The sequence below is a fragment of the Mycteria americana genome, chromosome 6 (assembly GCF_035582795.1).
Source record: "Mycteria americana isolate JAX WOST 10 ecotype Jacksonville Zoo and Gardens chromosome 6, USCA_MyAme_1.0, whole genome shotgun sequence".
Taxonomy (NCBI): Eukaryota; Metazoa; Chordata; class Aves; order Ciconiiformes; family Ciconiidae; genus Mycteria; species Mycteria americana.
Genome location: NC_134370.1, coordinates 67065673 through 67089321, shown reverse-complemented (window position 1 = coordinate 67089321; position 23649 = coordinate 67065673). Strand labels below are relative to the sequence as shown.

The 23649-nt window shown below is 40.0% G+C and overlaps 2 protein-coding genes across 6 annotated transcripts in view; both read left to right on the top strand.

Moving 5' to 3' along the window:
- Window positions 1-5120: 5120 nt before the first annotated feature.
- LINS1 (lines homolog 1) lies at window positions 5121-18218 on the top strand. Of its 4 annotated transcripts, XM_075506316.1 has the most exons (8): window positions 5603-6023; window positions 9443-9620; window positions 9796-9986; window positions 10083-10172; window positions 11394-11535; window positions 11769-12359; window positions 15715-15895; window positions 16868-18217. In XM_075506316.1, exons 3-8 carry the CDS (start codon window positions 9822-9824, stop codon window positions 17766-17768), a joined length of 2070 nt encoding a protein of 689 aa, XP_075362431.1. In that variant the 5' UTR covers window positions 5603-6023; window positions 9443-9620; window positions 9796-9821; the 3' UTR covers window positions 17769-18217. The 4 variants fall into 4 exon arrangements, with proteins under 4 accessions (XP_075362430.1, XP_075362431.1, XP_075362429.1 ...); XM_075506315.1 differs by lacking the exon at window positions 5603-6023 and adding an exon at window positions 5121-5158 and having other exon boundaries at window positions 9443-9986; window positions 16868-18218; XM_075506314.1 differs by having other exon boundaries at window positions 9443-9986; window positions 16868-18218.
- A 174-nt stretch (window positions 18219-18392) lies between these two features.
- Window positions 18393-23649, top strand: part of CERS3 (ceramide synthase 3) — a 55216-nt gene continuing 49959 nt past the window's right edge. Inside the window, exon 1 of one of the 2 annotated variants that reach the window (XM_075506318.1) lies at window positions 18393-20882. In XM_075506318.1, the coding sequence (XP_075362433.1) occupies window positions 20878-20882 (5 nt within the window). In that variant the 5' untranslated portion in view covers window positions 18393-20877. Of the gene's footprint in view, window positions 20883-23358; window positions 23383-23649 lie in introns of those variants that run through there. The other variant, XM_075506320.1, reaches the window with a different exon arrangement.

Sequence of the window (23649 nt, the reverse complement as noted above, 5' to 3'; positions counted from 1 at the left end):
TCATTAAAGCCACTGCAAACATCATGTGGAAAATTAATTCTGACATATGTATATACTTATTTTAAAAAAGTTCAAGGTTGGTACTAAAAGCAAGACCTTATAATACAGTATTTTGCTCATTCAGATGGCCTAACAGATAGCCCTGATTCTTAAGCCCTAAGATTATACATGCAAGAGCAGATTAAGGGCAATAATTTACTGACATTAGCCTAACTCTATACAAGAAGTGTACCATTACACATGACATTTAATATCTATCATAGACCTAATCAATGTAGATCCTAGTTGTCTGTGGTTGAAGTATTCCAAGATGTTTAAATCAAATAAACAACAACAAGCCCTGTGGAATAAGGATAATCACATTAGTATTCATTATTCTCACAAGCCACTTCTCCCACCCATTTCAAAACTCGAACCAGCTAAATGTGTTCTCACTCAAATGGCATTTTAGAAATGATCAATATGTGTTTGACAAAGAAACTAAATGCGACTATCAGCTTCATATGTTGCTCAGCTTCCTATTTCAGGAGCTCTTCAGACAAGAGAGTAAGGCAAACAATCATGTTAATGTGTTCTCCTATCACAATCGTAAAGTTTGCAAATAACACGTGAAATATTAGTATTTCACAGAGCCTTATAATCCTGAATGTGTTTTCTGCTAGATGTTCTATGCTACATCCCAGACAGACATCAAGCGAGGTATCCAAGTGGCCGAGATGAAAATCACCAAGCAACACATGCAAATTGCTGGGTCTGAAAGCAATGAGTTAACAGTGCATGAATCTAAAACATCACAGAGGATCTGCTACTTCAAAGGAAAGAAGCCTTCACTCTTCATAAGCGGTCATTAAAAGTTATACATTTCTCATCAGAGCTTCTGTAACGCCATCTCGTAGCTTGGACACACTAAATTTAAAATAACTAAAAGAGTTAATCTAAAAGTCCTCCATCAACTTCAGGTGTTTATAGCACTGTATGATGCTGACTGGTGTTGTTATATACTAATAAGCAGCTGCTGTGTTGTTACATTCTGCAGGTGGCTGAAACTGAAGTACAGAGGTATCATTTTACCAGCTATTATCCATTTCACAGATATGTTGTGAGGTCTGACTTTTGGGCCTGATGGAGAATTAGTGAAATCACCCAGCTCAAGTAACTTCAGGTCTGCAAACTGGAGAGTAAAAGAAGAGACCTCACCTTCAGAAAGCACCGGTAACGCATCAGCTATTCACCATCCTCAAAATTCCCACCCGCACATTGGCAACCTTAACCACAAGCAGAGCCCAGTGAAGAAAATACTGCAAAGCCTTCCAAATCAAGGACCTCAATACTAGTGCTAAAGCAAGGCCTTACGGATCTTTTTCAGTAGAGAATGCTGCATCAGGTTCGCACAGCCACAACTCTCCTCCCTCAAGATGTGCGCTGACAAACTGCAGGGAGCTTGTGCTCTGCAGCATGCTTGGAGATCCTCTTGCACCAGCCATAAAATACAATCTCTCTTCTGACTTACAGTGGTGCTGTTACTAAGTTTTAAACAGTGGAAGTCAGCTGAAAGCTTAGCCTTAAAAGTAAGTAATAATTCGTAGCAAGTGTTAATGTGTAAGATTTATGTATTTTAACACAACTTGCTATCATTAAAGAATCCAAACACCAACATTTCATAGAATGACAGAAGCAGAAAACAATGGCTAGTTCAAACCATGTTAAAGCGGTCACTTCAGCCCTAATACTTGTAGCACAGCTGATGAACAAAATGAGTACCACTTATAGAGTTTATGTCATTCACCAATCTCTGGAACACTTACATTTGCTCTGTATTACTTTTTAATATAGCCTAAAAGAAGCCAAGTGGACAAAATTCATTGGATGACTTCAGTGGATAAAGTAAGTTTTTCACTGCAATAGCATCATTCTGTAAGCAAATACTGGAACAACGGAAAACAGCCTCTCAGCACATTTCCTTTAAGAGTTTAGAATTCACAATAAGGCAAAACAAAATGAGTATACAGCCTGAAGATTAAAAAAAAAAAAAAAAAAAAAGGATGCGCAACTTTATCTACAGGGCTAGCTATACTTGCAGTATGCTGCATTTCTTCCAGAGATCAAGAGCAGGACTTCAGCACATCGTTTATCTCTGTTCCTTGTTTTAACCATGTGCAAATTTCTGCCAGAAGCTAATTCCCTGATTCCTGTGAACTCAATTCCAGTCTCTGCACCTGAATCAAACTTTGCTGCACCAGCATTTCACATTAGGAAGGGGCTTCACAAATCAAATGAAAACTTACATTTCCTTCTGTGAATAAATCCCAAAGATCTTATGACTTCCCGGAATCAAGAGGTGTCCTGTTGGAGTAGCTACATTAATGCAAGCCCCGAAATTAGATGCGCCAGATGGGTTGTAAAAGAGGGTGTTATAATAAACCAACTTCGGACGAAACAGGTGTGCCATAACTGCACTGGTAAGTTTGTACTCATGCACATTTGTCTTGCCTATCAGCATAAAAATCCCTCCTGCAGTCACACTGGGCATCTCCACGAGTTCCACTATTACTTGTGGTTTTGCAGTATGCTATCAAAATAATATGGAATATTTCTTTCCTGTACTTTCAAAACGCATCTCAGAATTTGTTGCACTTGTGTTATGGGGGGATTTTCTATTTAATCTTTGACACGTAGCAGCTACTTTTTATCATATGCTAAAGACACCTATATTAGAAAAATGATTCACCCTTGACCAAGATTGTTGGCAACAGGTACAGCTCTTTCCCCTCCAACTAATGCTAAAAAATAATTTATTGCTGACACATTGAAAAACATTCTGGTAGAGTCAATGACATCTCAGAAAACACAACAAAGACCAGAGGGACCTATATAGAGGATACATTTGCCAAAATAACACAAACTCATCTACATTTGAAACGGATTAGAATGAATTCAAGACAGACGGCATTAAAAGAAGGCGCAGAAACTCCATTATTTGGAGCACACTAACAGTAGGATGCAGAAAAAGGCTGACTGACATCATTCACCCCCCCACTCTCCCTCCTTCTAGAACCCATCTCCTCATCTCACCACGTAAAGCAAGCAATTCTCCCTACGAACTGCTCTCCCCCTGAAACCAAACCTTCCTCCTACCAGCAGGATTCAGTTTTTGATGACTCCTTTCATTTTTTCCCTTAAGCACCTAACAGCATTATCTTCTTCTGTGATCTCAACCCAAAAAGTAAGTACTTGTAAACAAACACCATCCAATTAAATGAATTTCAATTTTTGCAGCTCTGTTACAATACAAAAAAACCTGACCCACGCAAAAGTTAGGTACGACTAAACCAACATAATGCAGTTACCATGACGTACTCCAATAAAGATTTTAGAATCAGAGCAGAAACAAACCCAGTGTTGCACCCATAAACTTGTGAAAAGCCTTTAAGAAAAGAGCCTAATAACTACCAAGAGTGAAGTAATTTTAAGTGACATTCCTGAGACAAGGAGACACAAAAAAACATTAAGTAGCAATTCATAATAAAAATAATGTTTGCAGATTAAATTTAGAAAATGACAAAGCGCTACAAGAAGAAAGAGGAACCGTACTTCAAATGGGCTTCAGAGCTTTCAAACTTTTAAAGCTCAACAACAAGTAGGTTTTAAGAGAACAAAGAAATCAAATGCTACCTATTCAACTCCATCAAAAACACAACACGAGGCCCCAATCCCAGCCAAACCATGTGTCTAGGATGATTTTGAGAGTCTACATGAATTATCACCTTTCTGGGGTTTTTTTGAGTGCTGCTTTCTCTCTTCTGTCTTATTTTGTTCTTTGGAGTCACAATTTTTAATTCTCCTTTAAGGCAGCTTAAACCTAAAAAATAAAAGTAGAACTGAGCCACACAATGACATAAGAGAGAGAAATGGAGAACAAAAATGGTTAATACCAAAGCAACAGCAGGTCGAAATAGGGAGAGCCTTCAAAAATTAGAAAGGAAAGGGTTATTTACCTAAATCTGCAGCTCAACTCGAGAAGAAGGGCACTCTCTCGGGATACTAAAGAGTTGGAGGGACAATAACGGCAGGACCGCTACCCTGTCAAGCCAGCTCCTCCAGGGAATTGAAGTAAAGGATAAGTACTAAAGAATGGGACAGGAAGTAACCCAGAAAGCAGAGCTGCTGGGAAATGAAAATCACTCCCTTGCAGGAGTTCATGCTTCAGGAACCGTCAAACGCACACACACACACACACACAAAAAGCCGACCAAGCCCCGGTGCGGAGTTTCAGGGCCCGGCGGCGGGGGAGGCAAGCCAGGGCGCCGCCGGGGACTGGGGAAGCGGGGGACGCGCTCCAGAGGGGCCCGAGGCTCCCCTCCGCCCTCACCGCCCGGGGAGCCCCCCTCCGCCGGCAGCCCCGGGAGCACGGCGGCGGCGGGCCCGGCGCCGGGCGGGGTGGCCCGGAGCCTGCCTGCCTACCCCCCGCGGGCGGGGTGGGCAGAGACGGCGGGGGACTGAGCACCCCCTCCCGGGGTGGGGGAGTGGAGCGGCGGGGGGGAGCCCCCTCACAGCCCGCTAAGGGGCAGCGGGGCGGAGCAGGCCGGCGGCGAGCCCCGCCGGAGGGGCTGCCCGGCAGCGGCGAGGGGAGGCCCCGCGGCGGGCCACGGGGTCGCGCCCCCCCCCCCTCCCTCCCCCCGTGAGGGAATCTAGGGGCAGACGGGGCTCCGCCGCCCGCGGCCGTTACCTGTCTGCCGCCGGGGGGGGTGGGGGGGCCGGCGCGCGCCCGTGCGCAGCCGCCCCCCGCGCTGGCGGCGGCGGCGGGGCGGGGGGAGCGGCGGGGCCGGCCGCGGGAGGGGGCCGAGCCGTGTGGGGACACTTTGCACCGAGCCGCCCCCCTCGGCTCGCTCCGGGGTCAGCGGGCAGGGACTGACCTCCGCCGCCGCCAATCCGCTGCCGCCGCGCTGGGCCCGCCCTCAACCGCGCGCCGCCGCCACATCTGATTGGGCGCCGGGCTGACGGCGGCTCCGCCCATGGCTCTTCCCCCTTGCCGTAAAGGTGCGGGGGAGGGGGAGGGCTTTGCGACAGGGAAGGGGAGGGGAAAGGGGGCGGCTGCGGCGGTTCCGGCGTTTTGACGGAGGAGAGTTGGGCCTTACGGCGCCCTGTCTCCCGGGGGCGGGTGAGTCGCGGCGGTTGCCTAGCAGCGGTTGCCTAGCGGCGGGACGGGGCGGGGCGGGGCCCGTACGCGCGGCGGCTCGGGGTGACTAAGCGGGGCCGCGGGCTGCCGGGGGGGGGAGGGGGGGCGAGGGGCGGGGCGTGGGGGGCGGTCGCGCGCCTCGGGGTGGAGGGGTGGGGTCTCGGTAGCGGCGGGTGGGCTGAGGGGAGCCGGGCCGAGGGGGCGGCGGGAGGCGAAGGGCCGCCGGGTGGGTTAGGCGGGTTGAGGGGGCTCGGGACTGGGCTGGGTGGGTGAAGGAGCGCGGAGCTGCGCTGGTTGAGGGGCGGGAGGGGAAGGGAGGCGGTGCTGAGGGGAGCGGCGGCGCAGAAGGCCTCGGCTGGCCCTCGGGCCGGCGGGAGGGGGTTGTGGAGGCTGACAGGGCCTTCTGGAGGAGGGGGTGAGGGGAGAGGGCCTGCAGGCCGGGAAGGGCAGTGATTCCACACGCCGGCCGCTCTGGGGCAGTGGTTCCACACGGCCGTGCTCCCGCCTCCGCTCCCCGTCAGGCTGGAGCGTTGCTTTTAGCGAGGTCTGCCTACCCAGTGCTGGCATTTCTGAAACGCCAGTGTGAGAGGTGCGATAAGGGGCCCGTGAGGTCGGATCGGGTCCGTCTAGTCCTGTCTCTAGTGGCTAAGGATGCTTGCAGAAGAGCAGGTAAAGCATCTGGCATCCTTAGGTGTCAAAGTTAACAGCCAGGGGTTGGACAGCTCGCAGCAGAGGTTATTTGCAACCTCTGGAAGGAAATGACATTATTTTAGAGGCATTTACAGTATTTCAGCGCTGAGCGGAAGCGTATTCTTTATTGAGAGATGAGCCTACCAAGTCATTGCAGGTACAAGTAGTCCAAAGTATATTTTATCTCTTAAATGATTCAACCGTTGCATTGTAAGGAGATCCAGAGCCTTCGGACTCCTACCCAAAAGTCATGGACTGTGGTTTCACTTTGCTTTATCTGATTTAATTTTTTAATGAGAATAGGTTTTTTTGGATAGTTTGTTTTCTCCCAGTTGCTACTCATGCAATTAACATTTAGTTGTATATATAACAGGGAAAGACTAATTTAGGGACTTGACAATAGCTTTCTCTAATCATGCCTCTTCACTAATATCTCTGAGTAATTGTGTGTCATCGTATGCCATTTGTGTTAGTAAAAAAAAGTAAAATGTGATACCAACAATGTTAGTCCAGTCAAACCCATGCTTTCTACGACTTTGTGCTAAATTAAGTATCCCACCTGGTAGAAATATACATATTTTATAACTCTGATTTAGGATATTCTGGAGGTGTTTGCAACCACTTAGACTTCACTAGCTTGGTTTATGATGATCCTTAAACCTTACAAGCTTCAGCTGCCATCTGAATTTTCATCTCCAGTTCTTTGTTTCCTTTTCCATCAAGTTTCTTCTCTCATTCTGTTTGCAGCTCCACATGACTTTGGTTTTGATTTTAAAGCCTGACTAAAGTGGTCATGAAAATAACGTATAACAAAATACTTATTTGGGTTTTTTTGTATAGTTTTCCTTTCTGTCTTTTGCCTGATTAGTCTATATCTAAGGTTTCTAGAACTGCTTCCTGTTGTTTATGCAGGAGTCTGGCACTGTGAGGCGTTACCTTAATTGGTTTTTAGATGCTGTCATGAATAACTCAAATAAATAATACAAGTAAGGGTTGGAGTTTGTCATTTCTTGTGTATGAATATGATTGCTTTTCTTTACTCTTCAGCTTTGAGCTTTTCACTGTGCTTTCTTACTATATCTGAAACAAATTTAGTCATTGTCTGACATTTTCCCCCTCTTTGAAGTAAATTTCTTCAAAATAAGCCCACTCACATTTCATTTCCTTTAATGACTTCTATTCATGAACTGTTGTCATGTGTGAGTGAGACATATCTTATAGATATTTTTGTAAAGTGTTCTGTAAATTAATGGTATAATATAAATGTGTTATGGTAGGATCAGGGAAAGCACAACCAATATCATGTGGTGAAGGTAAAATCTCATAGTGCATGTCTTAGGGGAGTTCTAAATCTCTTCTGCCTTAACAACCTTGCTGTATCATGTGAATTTGTGCATGAGAGATCTGATCATTTACCATGTAGGATGATAATTCAAGTTGATCTTGAACACGGAAGTAAATGTGTTGAGATAATTTTACTTTATTAGGTATTCATTTAGGAAGAAATAAAACTCAAAAGATAGGAACAATAGCTATATAAAATATTCAGAGTGATTTCTGAAGAAATTTTACGAGGTTTCAGGTCATAAATTTCCACTTCAAGTAGAATTCCAAATAGATTCTGCAAATGAAGAAGGAATTTATTGTCTGAAGTATCAGATTTATTCTTAACATCTAAAATGTGGAATATGGGAAAGGATGCAGGAAGGGTTCTTAGCTCTATCAGGTGAGGGTTAGGTGAGGAACATACTATAACATTTTGGAGTTGTCAGGTCAGCCATTGCTGAATGTGTCTTTAAAAATACCACACTGAAGTGAATTGTAGATCACTCCCTGCAGGCAACTTCTTATTCTCTAATTTTAGTTCTCTTCTGAAGGAAATAATGCCCAACGGTGGAAGAAATGAGGAGTCTGGGTAGCATATCTTGGTCTGCCCCTAATCCTTTGTACCTTTGGGAAGCCATTTTGTCAATGCATACTTCAGTTGCAGTTAAAAAAAATCAAATTGTAAAAATGAAGGTGTAATTCTCAATGTTTAATAGTGTTTTAAAAACTTGTGAAGATTATAAACTAAAACAAAAATGCCTCATATACTGAATTTTATAGTTTCATTGTTTTCTAATATTCTGCTAAAAAGCAATAATAATTTAAAATATTTGGTGTGATGATAAATGCAGGTGTAATTGATACATAGATGGGCAGATCTTTAGAATTTCTTACCAGTTGGAAGACTGAGCTGTTTTCTTCCATTGGTAAGAAAGGGGAAATGTAACATTTAAATAAAAGCCAACTACAGACAGATGGCTTCAGGAGTCCACCTGGAAGTCCCCCTGGTTGATTATGCCAGACTTAAAGATGGGGATCCAAAAAGCATGCAAAAAGAAAATTCCTATAAACAACATAAGTCCCACTCCTAACTTCACAGTAGATAAAGGTAATGAGTTTGTTTGGTTTTTAATTAAAAGAATTCTGTTTGGAGAACATGTTAAAACTGTCCTAAAAAGATAAATGTTACAGACTAGCGTCACTCTTAATATAGGGGAAAAAGAAACCCTGATGTTCTTAAGTATATCTTTTTTTGTTTTCTGGGGAGATACGATACCTGTCTAGCCATTTACGTAATGGTTAGAAAATTGTGGGTGTTTAGGTGCTCACACTTTAAAGAGAGATTTGAATTCTTAATAGCTTTTCTTTTTGCGCTATAGTGAATGTTCCAGTGTTGTGATTGAAAGATATGATCCATTGACATGGTGATAAAGCTATTTTTTTAATATACCTTTCCTGAATATGGTTAAGTATTTTTACTGGCTTTTAATAAGTTTTACACTTTGTTTTTTAAGTATTTTTTAATTTTAAACTTCTCAGTCACTGGGCCCTTGAGACCAGCCCTGTGGCATTGTTGGTCCTTTGCATTATCTGAAAACCTGTGTTGGGTTTCAAGATGTAGGTGCTCAGAGTAAGAGTTCTGCACGTGTAGTCGTAAAGGAATTATTTGGTCCTCCTTACTAAATTAAGAGCCCAGTTCTCCCCTCCTGTATCTTCACGCTACTCACCTTAAGCCTATGTGCAGTGGAAGACAAGACTTGTCCTTTGGTTTCCATTTTTTTTTTTTGAGAAGTGTTGCCATATCTAGCCTTAGTGGAGCAATAAACATTGCCAGTTCAGATGAAAATTTGCAGTTGAAACTTTATGCCTGTTTTTGGAGGAATCTGTCAGAAAAGAAATGAAGTTTTAGTAGTTTTAGCAATGTGGAGAAAGATTTGATCCAAGTTCTCATATCTTTCAGAAGTAGTCCCTAGTAATAGTCATCTTTGGTTTTGTTAGTTCCAGCAAACTAATGTTGGTGTCAGTAGTATAATATTGGAACTGTAAACTTCACGGCATGGTAATTCTTGTATCATTTTAATGTCTCACTGGGACAGTTTTGTGCTATCACTCTTGCTGTTTTTAAACAGTGAATTCGTATTTTCAAAATAAGTTGAATAATGGCAGTATTAACTCTAAAAACGTGTGGTGTTCTTTTGTATCTTTCTAGTTATCTGTTACATTCAGTAATAGCAAAACATTTATTTCTAGGTAACTTAGAAGAGAAATGCCTAATAGTGCTTCAGTTTCTCTTACTGGATAAAAATAACTTGGAAGCTGATTTGCAGTGACCGTGAATAATCAGTGAAGACGTATGACATTTTCTGGAATATTGAATGTTCTCATAATGAAGATCTCTCTTCTGCAGCAGATGTATAAGGATGTACTGGTAGGCATCCCACTAGCAAAGGAAAGCCATCATTATACCTCTTTACTTAATCTGTGTGTTGAGCAGTCACCAGAAAGAGATGAATCATGTAATCGCATGCATCTGCCATCTCCTAATAGTGGTATTAGGAGCCATGAGGACATTGATATGTCAGACGCGGTTGTCCCTACAACAGATGATATATCAAATAGCTTTGCAAACATGAACTCCTCATTCTGCCCACGAGAAGTGATGCTGCTTCAGTTAACCTTGATCAAGATGATGGTTGCTAAAGCAGAGTCCCAGGAAATTGAATTCAATATGAGACAGAAGTACTGTGAAATCTTTGTCCTTCTTCTGAAGGAGGCAAAAATTGACTCAAAATTGGTAAGCTTTTATAAACTTTTGAAAGATTTTTGTGAAAGGAGGGGGAAAAAAAAAAGGAGCATGCCTTAGAAACTTTTTCTTTCTACATGTCTGCAGATTTGTCTGCTCAGTGGTTATGATCACCTGTTATCTCACATGGCTTCAAAAAGTTTAGCATCTCTTGTGTATTTCCAGCTGAAGGAAGAGGTGAGTATGGCATAACTTTTCACAGCTTAAAAAAATTACTTAGTAAATATGTGCCTTAAAATTGTTCCATTTGACTCTAGAGGCAATTTACAGTGTTTATATGGCACAAAAGCAGTCACTATATGACTACTGTAAAACCTAAAAGTACTTCTAAAGAGGCTCCTTTCGTAAGTAGACCCACCGAGTGACATCAGAACTGCTCCTTTCCTCCGTCTGCATATCTGCTCTAGCTTTCTGAAAGGCACACCTGCAGTCTGCTGCTGTTCAGCCTGCGGACTCTGTTAGTCGCCTCAAAATGCCACACAGTTTCGTTGAAGTGTGTTTAGCTCCAGTATCAGGAACAACATGAAGGTTATACAAGATAATACTATGTGATAGTTCTCCCATAAAGTGTGTCTTAAGGGGCTTTGGGTTCTAAGTGATGGATAGGAAAGATATGTAATAGATATTCCAGGAGAGTATTTCAAGTGTGTTAGGGGGGGCATGGAGTATAGAAAGAAAGGAGATCAGATGTGTAACAAGCTTGTAACGTGATGTAGAATGTCTTTATATATAAAAATAGGGAATTTTATGAAACTATTTTAAGGTAAAATGTGTCTAGATGACAAGAAGTATTCTCTTTAAGGTTGCAATACAGGTATTTCAAAAAACAATAGACTATCAATGTTTTTACAGTTACTTGATACCTGTTAGGTGATGCAGTAGATAAAAATAGGTAATAACCTATTGAAAATTAATCAAATGCTTTTCTGTATTTTCTTGTTTGAATGTTCCTATTACTTGAGGTTTTTTTACTTGCTGTATATTTGGTGAATACATACTGTAGCCTCCATAGTAGCATCTCTGAATATAGATTTCTCAGAAATATGTTTGTAATATTTCTTGCAAAGTTGTCTGGGTCTAGGAATTATGAATTCAGGTATGGTCTGTCTACAGTATTATCTGATTTTAGGTAGGTCACATGACATTAGGAGTTTTGGTTTTTCCTTTCTGGAAAATACAGATAATTTCTATTGCATGTGTATGTGACTTCACATTTGTAAATACAGGTGCACATACTTAAAGGGCACTGGACAGATATATTGTTTCTACCTGTGTTTTGTCTATGCCTACATTTGAATCTTTTTAATGTACAATTTTAAATCATCGTATTATGATTTAATTTCATTTGCATAGCAATTGTAAAGCATACGTGATTATTTTTTGAACTCCTTTTCTTAGAACGCATTAAATGTCACCTGGCTCACCTTTAGTTTGAAGACTCTTTCAGGATTCCCTGTGAATACCCATGTAGCAGAATGTCTGTGGACTCTTACAACTATTATCAAGGACATATTGAAAGATACAGTTTTACCCAAAGCAGGTACTGTGGCAATTTTATGATGTTATCGATACGCGAGTACCCACTAGGGGGAGGGATGTTACTTGCAATCTCGTCTAGAGCAGCTTGTCTGAAGAACACCTATTTTCTTCCTTGTAAAGAGGGTCACAAAGTACTATTACAAATGTAGTGGTTTAAACGTGCTTAAAAACTGAGAATAGTCACAATCACCTGTTCTACACTCCAACTCCATAACGTTCTTCTTGTTGCTGTAGGTATTTTGAAGAAGCTGTTGGCTCCTCTTGATGCTGTGCTTGAAGGATTTTATAATTCCATTCTGTTCCATCATTTTGACAGTCACCACTATACTTCACCTTATTCTGAAGCTGCAAACAATTTGATCAGTTTTATAGATCTGCTTGAAGCGCTTCTGGCTTCCAGAATTGAATTAGACCTACTGCTCAGATGCCAGAGAGTATTGTTTTTGAAAGTTTCTTACATCCTGAACCTCATTAGCTCATCAGTTCACTATTTAATCAAGAAGAAGTTCATTATGCTCCTTAAAAAATGTGTCCTTTACAAGTCCAGAGAAGATGCTAAAAGTGGATCGCTGTTCTTACAAAACCCATCTTTATATGAGGATATGCTTGCACTGAGTAATGCTGTTCTGCAGGTTGTGAATTTGACTTGGCTTAATCAGATCCCGCTCAGTGGAAAGGTCAGCTACTTTGGAGGCAGTGAAGCTGCTCCTGGAGATGATACTCAAGGTGGTTCTGACCAAACTCTTCTCAGAGCCTTAAGTCTGGTTGTGCTTAAAGCACTAGAATTCAAGTTTCAGAACTCTGCTACAGAAGCTGAAATCAAAGGTAACAGTCTCTTTTAGTTTTGTTCATTAAGCAGCAAGAGTTTTAAAGCTTTCAGATTTTGTAGTCACAGCTCATTAAGACTGTAAATAGAATTCAGCTGAGTTAGTGGTGGTGGGAGGGAAGAAAGAGAAGACCCACCCAGGAAACCTGCAGTCACTGTGTCTTGCCTAATTAGTTGCCTCCTTGCATTTTATCCTGTCCTTAGCCCTGCAATATGGGGGGGCTTGAAACAGCTGCATTTGGGATTGAAAACTCGTGTTAAAAACATGTGTTAATATTTGAAATAGTTGAGCCAGCTTGGGAACACTAGGCTCTTCTCCAGTTGGAAAAGAGAGCCCATAGCACAAGCATCTACTCTCTTCAGGGTGGGGAACTAAAAGGAACTGCAGGTAACACTCTTTCTGTTTTCTAATGTGGAGGTAAACCTGCAAGTACCATTATCTTGGTTGAAGGTACTAGGCATTACTGTAACAGACAAATAATGTAACAGGGCAAAAAGCAGCAGTGGTAGAGAAGGTAAAAATAATGAAGCTGTAAAGTAAAAGACAGGAAAGCTATGGGAGTTGGCAGAGTATAGTGGTTGTGTTCTTCACCCTGACTTACAGATCTAGTTCTTTGAATTAGTAGGTGTTAGGCATACTTTTCAGACCTGCTTACTTGAGTATGTTTGTTCTACTGAATAGATGAATTGGATTAGTGGAAGAGCAGATCTGGCTCTTGTGCCAGGGCTATGCCACAAGGCAGGCGGTGGGATGGCAAGGGAATGCTGTGTAACTTGCGCTCCTGACGGGAGAGGACGCGTTGCTGTGTCACGCTGGTAGCCAGTTAGTAGCCTTCTCCTATGCTATATTGAAGTGGTGGGGTGAGGCTTTTTGCCTGAGAGAGACTCCTGGAATCCCATCTTTCCACTTGCTCTTTACCTCTGAGAGGCACATGATGCACATCTGATGCTAAGCCATGTGAATGTGCAAATTCTATGATCAAGCAGTTTGGTGTCCTTGGATTATAGGCTTCATGGCAAAAATGGAAAGGCAGTTCTGAAGCAGTGTTTCTAGTGTTACAAATGAGAATGGGTCTTCCTTATTGTCAGCCAATTGGTGATGTGGCAAAAAGTAAAAAATAATTTATATTTCTTTTTAAACAAGGTTGAAACTTTACAGCATCTTAAATGTATTAAAATGCCTTAATATAAGTTCTAGATGTAAATGTTATTTTACTTTTTATATTTCTACATTATGTAGCAAGCGTAAAATCAATTTTTAATTCATCTGACTTTGCAAAAGAGCCATGGGCTTCTGCAAGACGGCTTATGACACTTTTTCCAGATTTTGGAAGATGTTATATTTGTGATGCCAGTTGCGTTCTTAGAGTTTTTTAAATATTTATAGAGAATATTTTACTTGTGGTCCACCTTCTGAAAAATGTGTAGAGACTGAGACTGTCTAAGAGCAAATGAATAGAAAAAAATGTAGGTTAAATCTATTTTAGGTGTCTCTATGAAAATTCTTTCTCAAAGAAAAAATTCTCCTTTCTTTTCCACATTCATGACACAAAAATGAGTTCTTTAATTAGATCCAAATACCCCAACTGTCAAGAGGAATTTCAAGTTGAAAGGAATGGTGCTTCTATTTTAGTGACATTAAATTAAGTGGTTAAAACAAGTACCAAAATGCTTTAATATGCTAACTTCCCTTCCGGGAAGCTGGTTGATCTTATCTTTTTTTATTAACATGAATGACAGTGGCTTAACTTTAATTCACTTCAATTTTGAGAGTAATTTCCAGATAGCTTTGATTTATAGAGAAGAATTTCAGTCTGAATAGTAACTATTAATAACAAAGATAATTTGCTGTTCCTATTATTTGCTAAGAGGAAAAACAAATCTTGAAGTCAAATATTAAGGAAAACCACATAATGATGGTTTTGTAAGTAAAATTGATTTCCATGTTGCAGGGAATTTTTCAAAAGCGGTAATCACTGTTTACATAAATGATGCAACTGTGCTCTTCAAGCCATAGTGTACTTCCAGCAGCATTAGAGTTCTTACTTAAGGAGTACCTTTGGGGTAAAGATATATGTCACTATATTTTTTTCTGTTTTCTAAACGTTAAATGTATCCTGTGTTACATGAAAAACTGGTACCTATGTTCAGACATAAAGAATCTTTTTATAGTATGTCATTAGTATTGAAGAGGTAAGTTTCCTGGCTTAAGGGAAAGAGTCTGTCTGTCGTATGAATACAAAGCTATTTGTATGAGTAGGCTACGGCACTAAAATGGCATAAATTTTTGAAGTGCTTTTCCCATCCAGGAGTGCAGTGTTTAGAGGGAAGGGAAAAATGAAGATTTGCAGGAAAAACACTGCTTACATTAATCCTTCCAGCAAGGATTTTAGACCATCTCATGAGAGTACCTTTATCCCAAGCCTGTATGTACTTGAAAATGTACATTGTTCATGAAGAATTTATTTTATAAAGAATGTGGCTATACTACAAGCTTCATACTTTGTTTTATTTTAGAAATGACAATTTATTCCCATCAACTATAGATCATTGCAGTTAATTTCTACAGGGAATCACACTGGGGGGGTTTACCCTCAATCCTATCAAAACATTATGATTGTATTATTATTTCATATGGGAAGAGCTACCTGAGATGAAATCGCAGCAAAGTGCTCATATTGGATTGTTACATCTGTGTCATTGACTTGATTAAATTCACCTTTCTGTAGTTTCTGATGTACCTATGAAGCACCTAATTGGGGAGCTAAAGGAAAGTGTAAGTCCCAGCTGTGTAGGTATAGTCACATTTTTGTAGGTTTCCTGATATATGCAAATTTTTAGAGGGTGTAATCTTGTTCATTAGTCTGCAAGCTTAGTTGTGAGAGGATTCACCCTGTTGTACCCAAAACTTTCTAGGTTACCTCTGATTATTCTTCCTTGAATTCCAAGGAAATGAAGAATGCTGTTAGATGAATAAATTGTGTCCTTAAGTTTTATCTGTCTCGGGGGGGAAGTCCTGTACCTAATGAGTAAATTAATTTTTTGCAGGTTACTTATAGTTGTTAACATTGGCATCTAAACATCGGTATGTTTAGAGTTTAATAAAGTAGTCATTCACACTGAATTTAAGGTTGGATAGCTGCTTATGGTTTTCTGCAAAATATTTCTTGATTTCTTTGGTACCAAGAAGCAAGAACTAATCTATAAAACTTGATGCTGTATTAAATCAGTTGAGCTAAGGTATGATAAATGCATACATGAACTGTTATGCACTGTTAACTTAAAAAATACAAAGTGTATGTTGTTTAGTAACAAAAATGTATAGCAAAATTCATGGTTACTTCTTTTTTCCAGGAGACTTTCAGAGTTCCATGTCCCAGCTGTTGATATTCTGGAGGAGTCATCTGAAGTCTTCCCCACAGTCTCAGCTGGTTGTACATCACTGTGAATGGCTCTCCTTGATTTTCATAGAACAAGATGATGATATGTGGGAAGCTGCTAAAGCTTTATTACTCATTTATTTAAAATTTGATAGGTTAGTGTACATTTTATTTGACAGAACTATGGAAAATTGTAATATAGTGAGGTTATTGTGATATACATAACATTTCCATTGATTACTTTTGTATAAAGAGAAAATATTTTTAATTAAAAAAAAACCCCTAAACCTCAGGACAATGTAATAATGTGTGGTGTAAGAACAGTTAACTTTGCTGATATTTTGATTAAGTGTTTTTTGGATTGAAATGAGGAAGTTGTGCAACAGTTCCCTATTAAACACTTTATCATATCCTGTAATTCAGAGTAATTGACTTCACAATCTAAAATAGTGGTTAGACACAGATAAAACGCAAGACTGTTTTCTTTCAACACTGAGAGTTTGACAAGAATGGGATATTATAATTATAACTTCAGGAATTCAGGGACTTCTGGCAAAGTAGCTCTCTACAGATTGGACCCATGTTAATTCTAGCTAGTTGATAAAAACTGTTATTGCTAACAACTGAAATACATCCTTCATTCTGGACGTTCACTGCTTCATCGTTGTTCAAATTACCATACGAGATATTATCCTAATTTATAAAAGGTCACTCAAGCTTCAAATGTGAAGGTATTGCAAGTAGTATCTTAGATACACACAATTCTTCTTAGACACCTAAATAAAAGTAGGCCACTCTTTTCCAGTGTGCTTAGCATCCTGCAAGCTAATCTATGTTCAAGTTTACAAAAATATTAAAATAACAATTCATGCATTGTAAGTAACTTTGTTTATTCCAGAATGCTTCCTAAGGAGGAGTGCTGTTCAAGAAGGCCTGCTTTAAGTGCTTTGGCTTCCTAAACTGTCCGATCTCCTAGCCCCATCTGCCTTCATTCTTTCTCATTCTAATATAAAAACTTCTTTTTTGGTTCAAAAAAAGAGCAAGAATACCATTTTCTGGACATACCTGTTTTTAAAAAAACTGTAAATTTCCAGTGAATTTAATCCATTTCATGACTTACTTTTCAGGTTACGGCATGATGCTGCTGATAACTTAAGCCAAAAAGAGGAGGAAACCTGGAACTTCCTTACACATGCAAGTGGATATAATCCTCACTGTATCTTTTTATTTTTGCTAGAAAAAATTGCATTTGATTCCACAGTACTTCTAGATTTTCTGATTTCATCAGAAACTTGCTTTCTGGAGTACTTGGTAAGGTACTTAAAGCTTCTTAGAAAAGACTGGCATCAGTTTTTAGATGTCTGTAACCATTTTGATACCAAACATGGCACTTTTCAGTCAATTTCTTCTGTCAAGCCATGCCATCAAGAAAAACAAGGCTGTATGACTGATGACAGTTTGCAAAATGCTTGTTGTGAACGAGAACCACAGACTCCGATATCTTTGGCTTCTTCTCACAATTACCTAGTGTTTACAGCAGAGCAAGGTGATAATGAAGTTGCAGAGTCTAACCAGTCTAACTCATTGGTATGCACTGATAGTACATCTCTGCTGGGTTCTCTTCAAAGCCTTGTTAATTATGACAGCTCAGAAGACTCTGAATTGGAATCAGATGGAAAAGAGTGCTTGGTAAACACAAAGCAGGTGCCTTTAAATAATGAGGATGAGAGGAGGATAAGGGAAACTGGTTGCTGCTACACAGATGATAAACGGAATGCACTCAAATCTGAAGTGTTGCCTCTGAAACAAAAGGGATCCAGTACCTCATCCTGTTTGGCTTGTATGGCGTCTTCGGATAACATAATTCCCCTAAGAATAATGCTTTACAAATCAACAAAATGTTTGGAAGAACTGCAAAAAGCTATTTCTAGGTTGCAGAGAAGAAATCTTTTCCCATATAATCCATCTGCATTGTTGAAACTACTGAGCCACATTGAGAAGATCAGTAAGAACGTGAATCCACAATAATCCAAAGAAGTGTTCTAGTGATTTTTTAACTAGTACACTAGGGAATGTTTCCATGAGATTAATGACTTGTAAAGCCCATGCCTCTTGCACCTGTCAGTGTATTTAACCTGAAACAGGATAAAGGTGGTTTTGGTTGACACCTTAAAAATCTGCAATTGTGTTCAGTGATATGATCCATTACCTTAAGGTCCTAGGCTTATTCATGGTATGTATGTCAGTGTACAGTATATAAGGATTAATTGTTAGGTATTCAAAATTTTATAATAAATGACTAATGTGAAAGCATATCAACAATATATGATACTTAAGTATTGTCGATTATACTTACTGTTGTTCTATATATGAAGCCATTGCCAGATTGGTAGTGATTTATGGACTACAGCACAGTGTCAATGCAACACTGGACTGCTTAGAGGTTGAGCTAAATAAAATATTTTAGTTGGGGACAGTTTTGGTGTCTATACTGTGTGTTCTGCATCGGTGCTTTGCTCTAAGTGGACATTCAGATGTGCTACCACAATCACAACAATCCATGCCATACTTTTCTTGGCTGAAGTGCTTAACTGATGTCTAGGATGTACTTTTTTTAGCTTTTACTGTTTGCCTGATTTAATCAGCAGCGTTATCATTTCACTGAAAATTGAATTTAGTTTTATGGTATATTCCTTTAATTAAAAAGAAAGGTAGATGTGGGACTAATGCATATATTGTCTATTTATAGAACATTTGAGTGGAGCATGATATCTAAAATCAAGCTTAGGTAATGCAGAAGTGAAATTCCAACAGAGTTCCTCACATCCATTACGTATTTTATGTAAGTATAGCATATATACTTAATAGATTTGTTAAATCGGAAACAGATAACTAGAAATTAAGTGTCTGCAGTGCAGTGAGATGGATATTGAATTTGAATTCTTATACTTGCATCTTTTATTAGGTCTAATTTGAATAACCTGAAAAGTAAGTGTCTAAGACTCTGCCTGGGGAGAGTTAGTTCAGAACAGGATCCAAACCAGTGTGTGCACTTAGCAGGAAGCCACCTAATGTTGGTACACTTAACGTGTAGCTTGTGATGATTTTACAAGGGTTAGGCAATGGGAAAGTCCTGACGACAGGAACTAAAAATCTCAGACCTCATCAGAACTGTACGAAGCAGTTTTCCTCTTGGGATCGTCTCTTGAAGGTAAGTGCTGTATTCTGATTGAGAGCCAGGTTAAGTTCTATCTTCCTTTTAAATAGCTATTTAGTGTTAAGTTAAAATAGATACTGAGTTAAGACGAACAGTCTCTGGAGCAGGTGACTCTGACCCCCAAATCTCTGTGGCCATCTTCTAGATTAGTCTTGAGCTTTCAACTGGTCAATCAGCACTATTGGGAGGGGAAGAAAACTAGGTGAAGCTTATGGGATAATTTAGCTGGAAATTACAGTGCTCTCCAGAGACACTTGAATGGTATGAATTCTCAGACAGGAAGGTTTGAACCTCGGTCTTATTCTTTGAGGGTGACTGCTGCAATCACTTGGCAGTTACATAGGAAAGAGTGATCCCTTTCACTGGCATGTAGGAGATCTGAATATTCTGTGCATTTGTTGTGCTTTGGTTTCTTCCTGAGATAACCTTTGTGCATAGGAGTGGGTAAAAATGTCAATGAATGGAAACTTTTCCATTCATGCTTATTAGTTACTTTAGTTAAAAACTAACCTCTGAGTTGTCCAGGGCAGAAGAATTCCTGGTTTCTCTTTACTGTTTGAACTTGGTTATGCTCTAGATGCCGAGTTGCTCATTCCTGTCAGGTCTAAAATGGCTCTGGGCGTTTTCAAAGATGCAACTCTAGACAACTTGGGAACTTTTCAGTTCAAACAAAGGAAGTGCCTTTGGCAAGGCAGTTGAGCAAGAGTTTCTCAGGATTGCAGTTTTCAACGTAGGTAGGTACTTCCATTTCAGTGAAATCCTTTCCACTATCCTCACTTTTCTAATCTAGCCTTTGCTGCCTAGTTTATTTTAAATGAGTAACTTCATTGTTTTCACTGAACATAGTATTGTTCAGCATTTCTTGGTCTGCACTTTGCCAGTTGGAAGTATCTAAATTACAACAGGATTTCTCAAACACTGATAAGATAAGCAGGGTGGGAAAGGTAGAATGGGGACATAATCTTGGTTTTGTTAAGTGCTAGTCTTCTTGTTTGTCAGTGATTACTACAACTATAAAAACTTTTTTGAAGTAAAAGTTTAGACATCTCAGAACAGTGTGTAGAATTTAGCAAGAAGTGTAGGAGCCATAACTTTTGATATTTTTGAATACAGCAAATCCAATTGCAATCCAACTGTATTTAATTCTTACAGGCATGAAGTTGACTGTGTGCCCAGTTGGTTATTAGTAGTGATCATTCCCACATGTTTCACTTCTCAGAAAGCCGTTGTTTTAATTCTCAGAATGTTTTAGTGGTAAAAATGGGTAAATGTGGTTTGTATCTGGCAACTGATATAAACTGATATAAAATATCAACCTTAATGTGTTGATATTTTACCAGTTATGAACTGTAGGACCTGAGATGGGGTAAAACTGATGTGAGTCAACTTTTTTTGTTATTGCACACAGAATGAGTGTGAGCAGTGAAGGTAGCTAGTAGTTCTATGGCTATATTCAGAAAGCACAAAGAAAACACTTGGCAAAAGAATCTGTATTTTAATCCATTGGTGAGTTTATAAGGTAGGATGGTTGGGGTTTGGTTGTTTGTTTGTGGGTTTTTTGGTTTGGGGTTTGGGTTTTTTTTTTGCTTGAGTTTTTACTATCTAAAATTTTTAGGCAGAGCTGTTATTTCATTTGCTAGAGCAAATAAACTCAGCTGCAGAACCTATTAAATGTTAAATTAGAATTTAGGAAGTAGGTCAGTTACTACTAGGAGGTTGATGTGCCTTACCTTTGGATATTGATATCTAACAACTTTTCTTGTATTATTTCAAAGCAAGACACAGAACAAATCAGGTGACCTGTCTGGAGACAGTTTTCTATCTGAGGACTTATCCTGAAATGTCCGCAGTCTCCATTTATGTCTGTGCAGTTGTTTTGAGGAGTTTACCTTCAACATCAATAGAATAAATTATGCTTTAATGAGGTAAGCAGTTAGCACTAGAAGTTGCTTACAGGATGTGCTTTTTAAAAAGACTATTTTTGAACTTGACTATTTGTAGAGCTTGATTGCAATTACAGCTGAATCCAGGTGGTTCCATGCTTGTGGTTCTTCAAACTGGATTTCCTCCAATATTATGACTGCTTTCCATTCTAGTTTTAAGACTTGTAATACGAGTTTTAATCCTGTAATACAAGAATAAAAACCAACCTTCAGAATTTCTATATTTATGATACTCTTGTAAAGCTGGGAATAAGGAGCCTCGGTTGTTCCCTGGCTTATCACTGCAGGATAAGCATTGTTTGTACTTCTTCCAAAGTCAATCTGAGATGGTGTCTGAAGTCACTATCAAGTATCTATTACAGCCCTTCAGTGTCAGTAGGAGTGAAAATACTGTGGTCATTATAATTTTACTTCTGTGTATTTTCCCTTAAAGAGTTGTCCAAATGAATTTGTAAACTCTTGTTGTATTTTGTACAACTCTTAGGCTACCCGGTTCACTCTGAAATCTTGTTAGAAGCCAATTGTATGTGTCAGAATGGACGATAGGCAGTCTTTTACTATCACTACTAGCTCAACAGCAGGCATGGACCTGGGCTTGATTGAGAAACATCTTAGGGATTTAAGCTTTTCCAAGTCATTGTCTTTTTAAATGTTGTGCCAATGAGTTTATTGCTGATAACCCTCAGAGACACTCTTTAATAGCCAAGTTGGCTTGCTGCTGGTTTACATACAGCAAGGAAGGAAGGAATACTACAATATATTTTGTGGTAAAAAGCTTGCATGGAGAATTACAATATCCTTTAGTTATTTCTGGTTCCTGCTTACCTGTGCTGCAAAACATGAGTTTTGTCAGTCAGCAGTGTCCTTTCAGGGGGAAGATGTGAGAAAAATGAGAAATGTTTGAAAAAGTAGCACATGCAACCTCAAAAGTAATTGCACTGCTGAATATTGGCTTCCTTAAAAGGTTGTAGGAAAGTTTGTATGTACATATCCTGAAACTATGTTGGGAGTTCTAGCTGCTAATTGTAGTTGTCCAAGAATCTGCCCCATCTCATCCTGGTGCTAGAGAGTTGAAACCTGAAAGATTTTCTGTGGAGCTTCAAAGAGCTTCCATATGCCTATAGCTACTTTGAAGGAAGTAATAGCTACATAGAAAACAATGGATAAGATTTTGAAGCCTATTTTGCAAAAGAGCATGTACTGATTAAGTAAAAAGCATGTGCTGTCAAATGACAAAGTCCTGTGTGCTTATTTCTACATTCACAATGTTCATCCTTTGCTTGCTAGCTTTATCTTCAAATGTAATCTTTCGGAGTTCATCAGCTCTTAGAGTAACTTTTGTTACTACAGACCTTTTATAGCTATTTCACGTAGGGATTTAACCGAAACAGAAATTAATGCTTTCTGGAAACTTACCTCCAGTACTTGGCTTCCTTAATAGTATTTATATTCTTCAAGTATGAAATGGTGTTCTCTTTCTGCTGACACCACTACAGCTGCTGTGAGAATTAGGCAAAGATCCATTATGCTGCAAATGTACGACAACCAATTTTTTTTTTAATCTCAAGGGAGAATCTAGTACTTGGTCATCTTCAACAGCTTATTGGTCTCTCTAAAGGGGGGTTTCTTCACCTAAGCTAAAAATACTGACCAGTATGATGCCAGTGTTTTCTGTAATTTTCAATTATGAGCTTATGCAGAGGGAGGAATTGCTGGCTGTGAAGCATCAAAGGGATTGCCTTTCAGTTTCACCAAGCAAATGCTCATAGTTTGCACTTGTGTTCTCTGTGGATGGATAAAGATTGATGGTCTAAGAGTCTTCTAATAATGTAATCAATATTTGCAGCATTGTCTTATGTGCAAGTGTTACAAATTGTTGAGGTTTATTTTCATACGGTTGTTAAACCAGTGCTTCCAGCTCCAAGGATCAACAAAGCATCTTTTTTTAATCCTATGTTATTTCATAGAATCATAGAATGCTTTGGATTGGAAGGGACCTTTACAGGTCATCTAGTCCAACCCCCCTGCAAGAGCAGGGACATCTTTAACTAGATCAGGTTGCTCAGAGCCCCATCCAACTTGACCTTGAATGTTTCCAGGGATGGGGCCTCCACTACCTCTCTGGGCAACCTGCTCCAGTGCCTCACCATCCCCTCATTGTAAAAAATTTCTTTCTTAAATCCAGTCTAAATCTCCCCTCCCTTAGTTTAACACTATTACTCCTTGTCCTGTCACAACAGGCCTTGCTAAAAAGTCTGTCCCTGTCTTTCCTATAAGACCCCTTTAAGTACTGGAAGGCTGCTATAAGGTCTCCCTGCAGCCTTCTCTTCTCCAGGCTGAACAACCCCAACTCTCTCAGCCTGTCCTCGTAGGAGAGGTGCTCCAACCCTCGGATCATTTTCATGGCCCTCCTCTGGACCCGCTCCAACAGCTCCATGTCCTCCTTGTGCTGAGGGCTCCAGAGCTGGACGCAGTACTCCAGGTGGGGTCTCACCAGAGCAGAGTCGAGGGGCAGAATCACCTCCCTTGACCTGCTGGCCACACTGCTTTTGATGCAGCCCAGAATACAGTTGGCCACCTGGGCTGCGAGCGCTCATTGTTGGCTCATGTTCAGCTTTTCGTCCATCAGTACCCCCAAGTCCTTTTCCACAGGGCTGCTCTCGATCACATCATCCCCCAGCCTGTATTGAAACTGAGGATGGGTTATTTGCACTGTTGGAAATGAATTTAAAAAACTCTCTGAATGAAT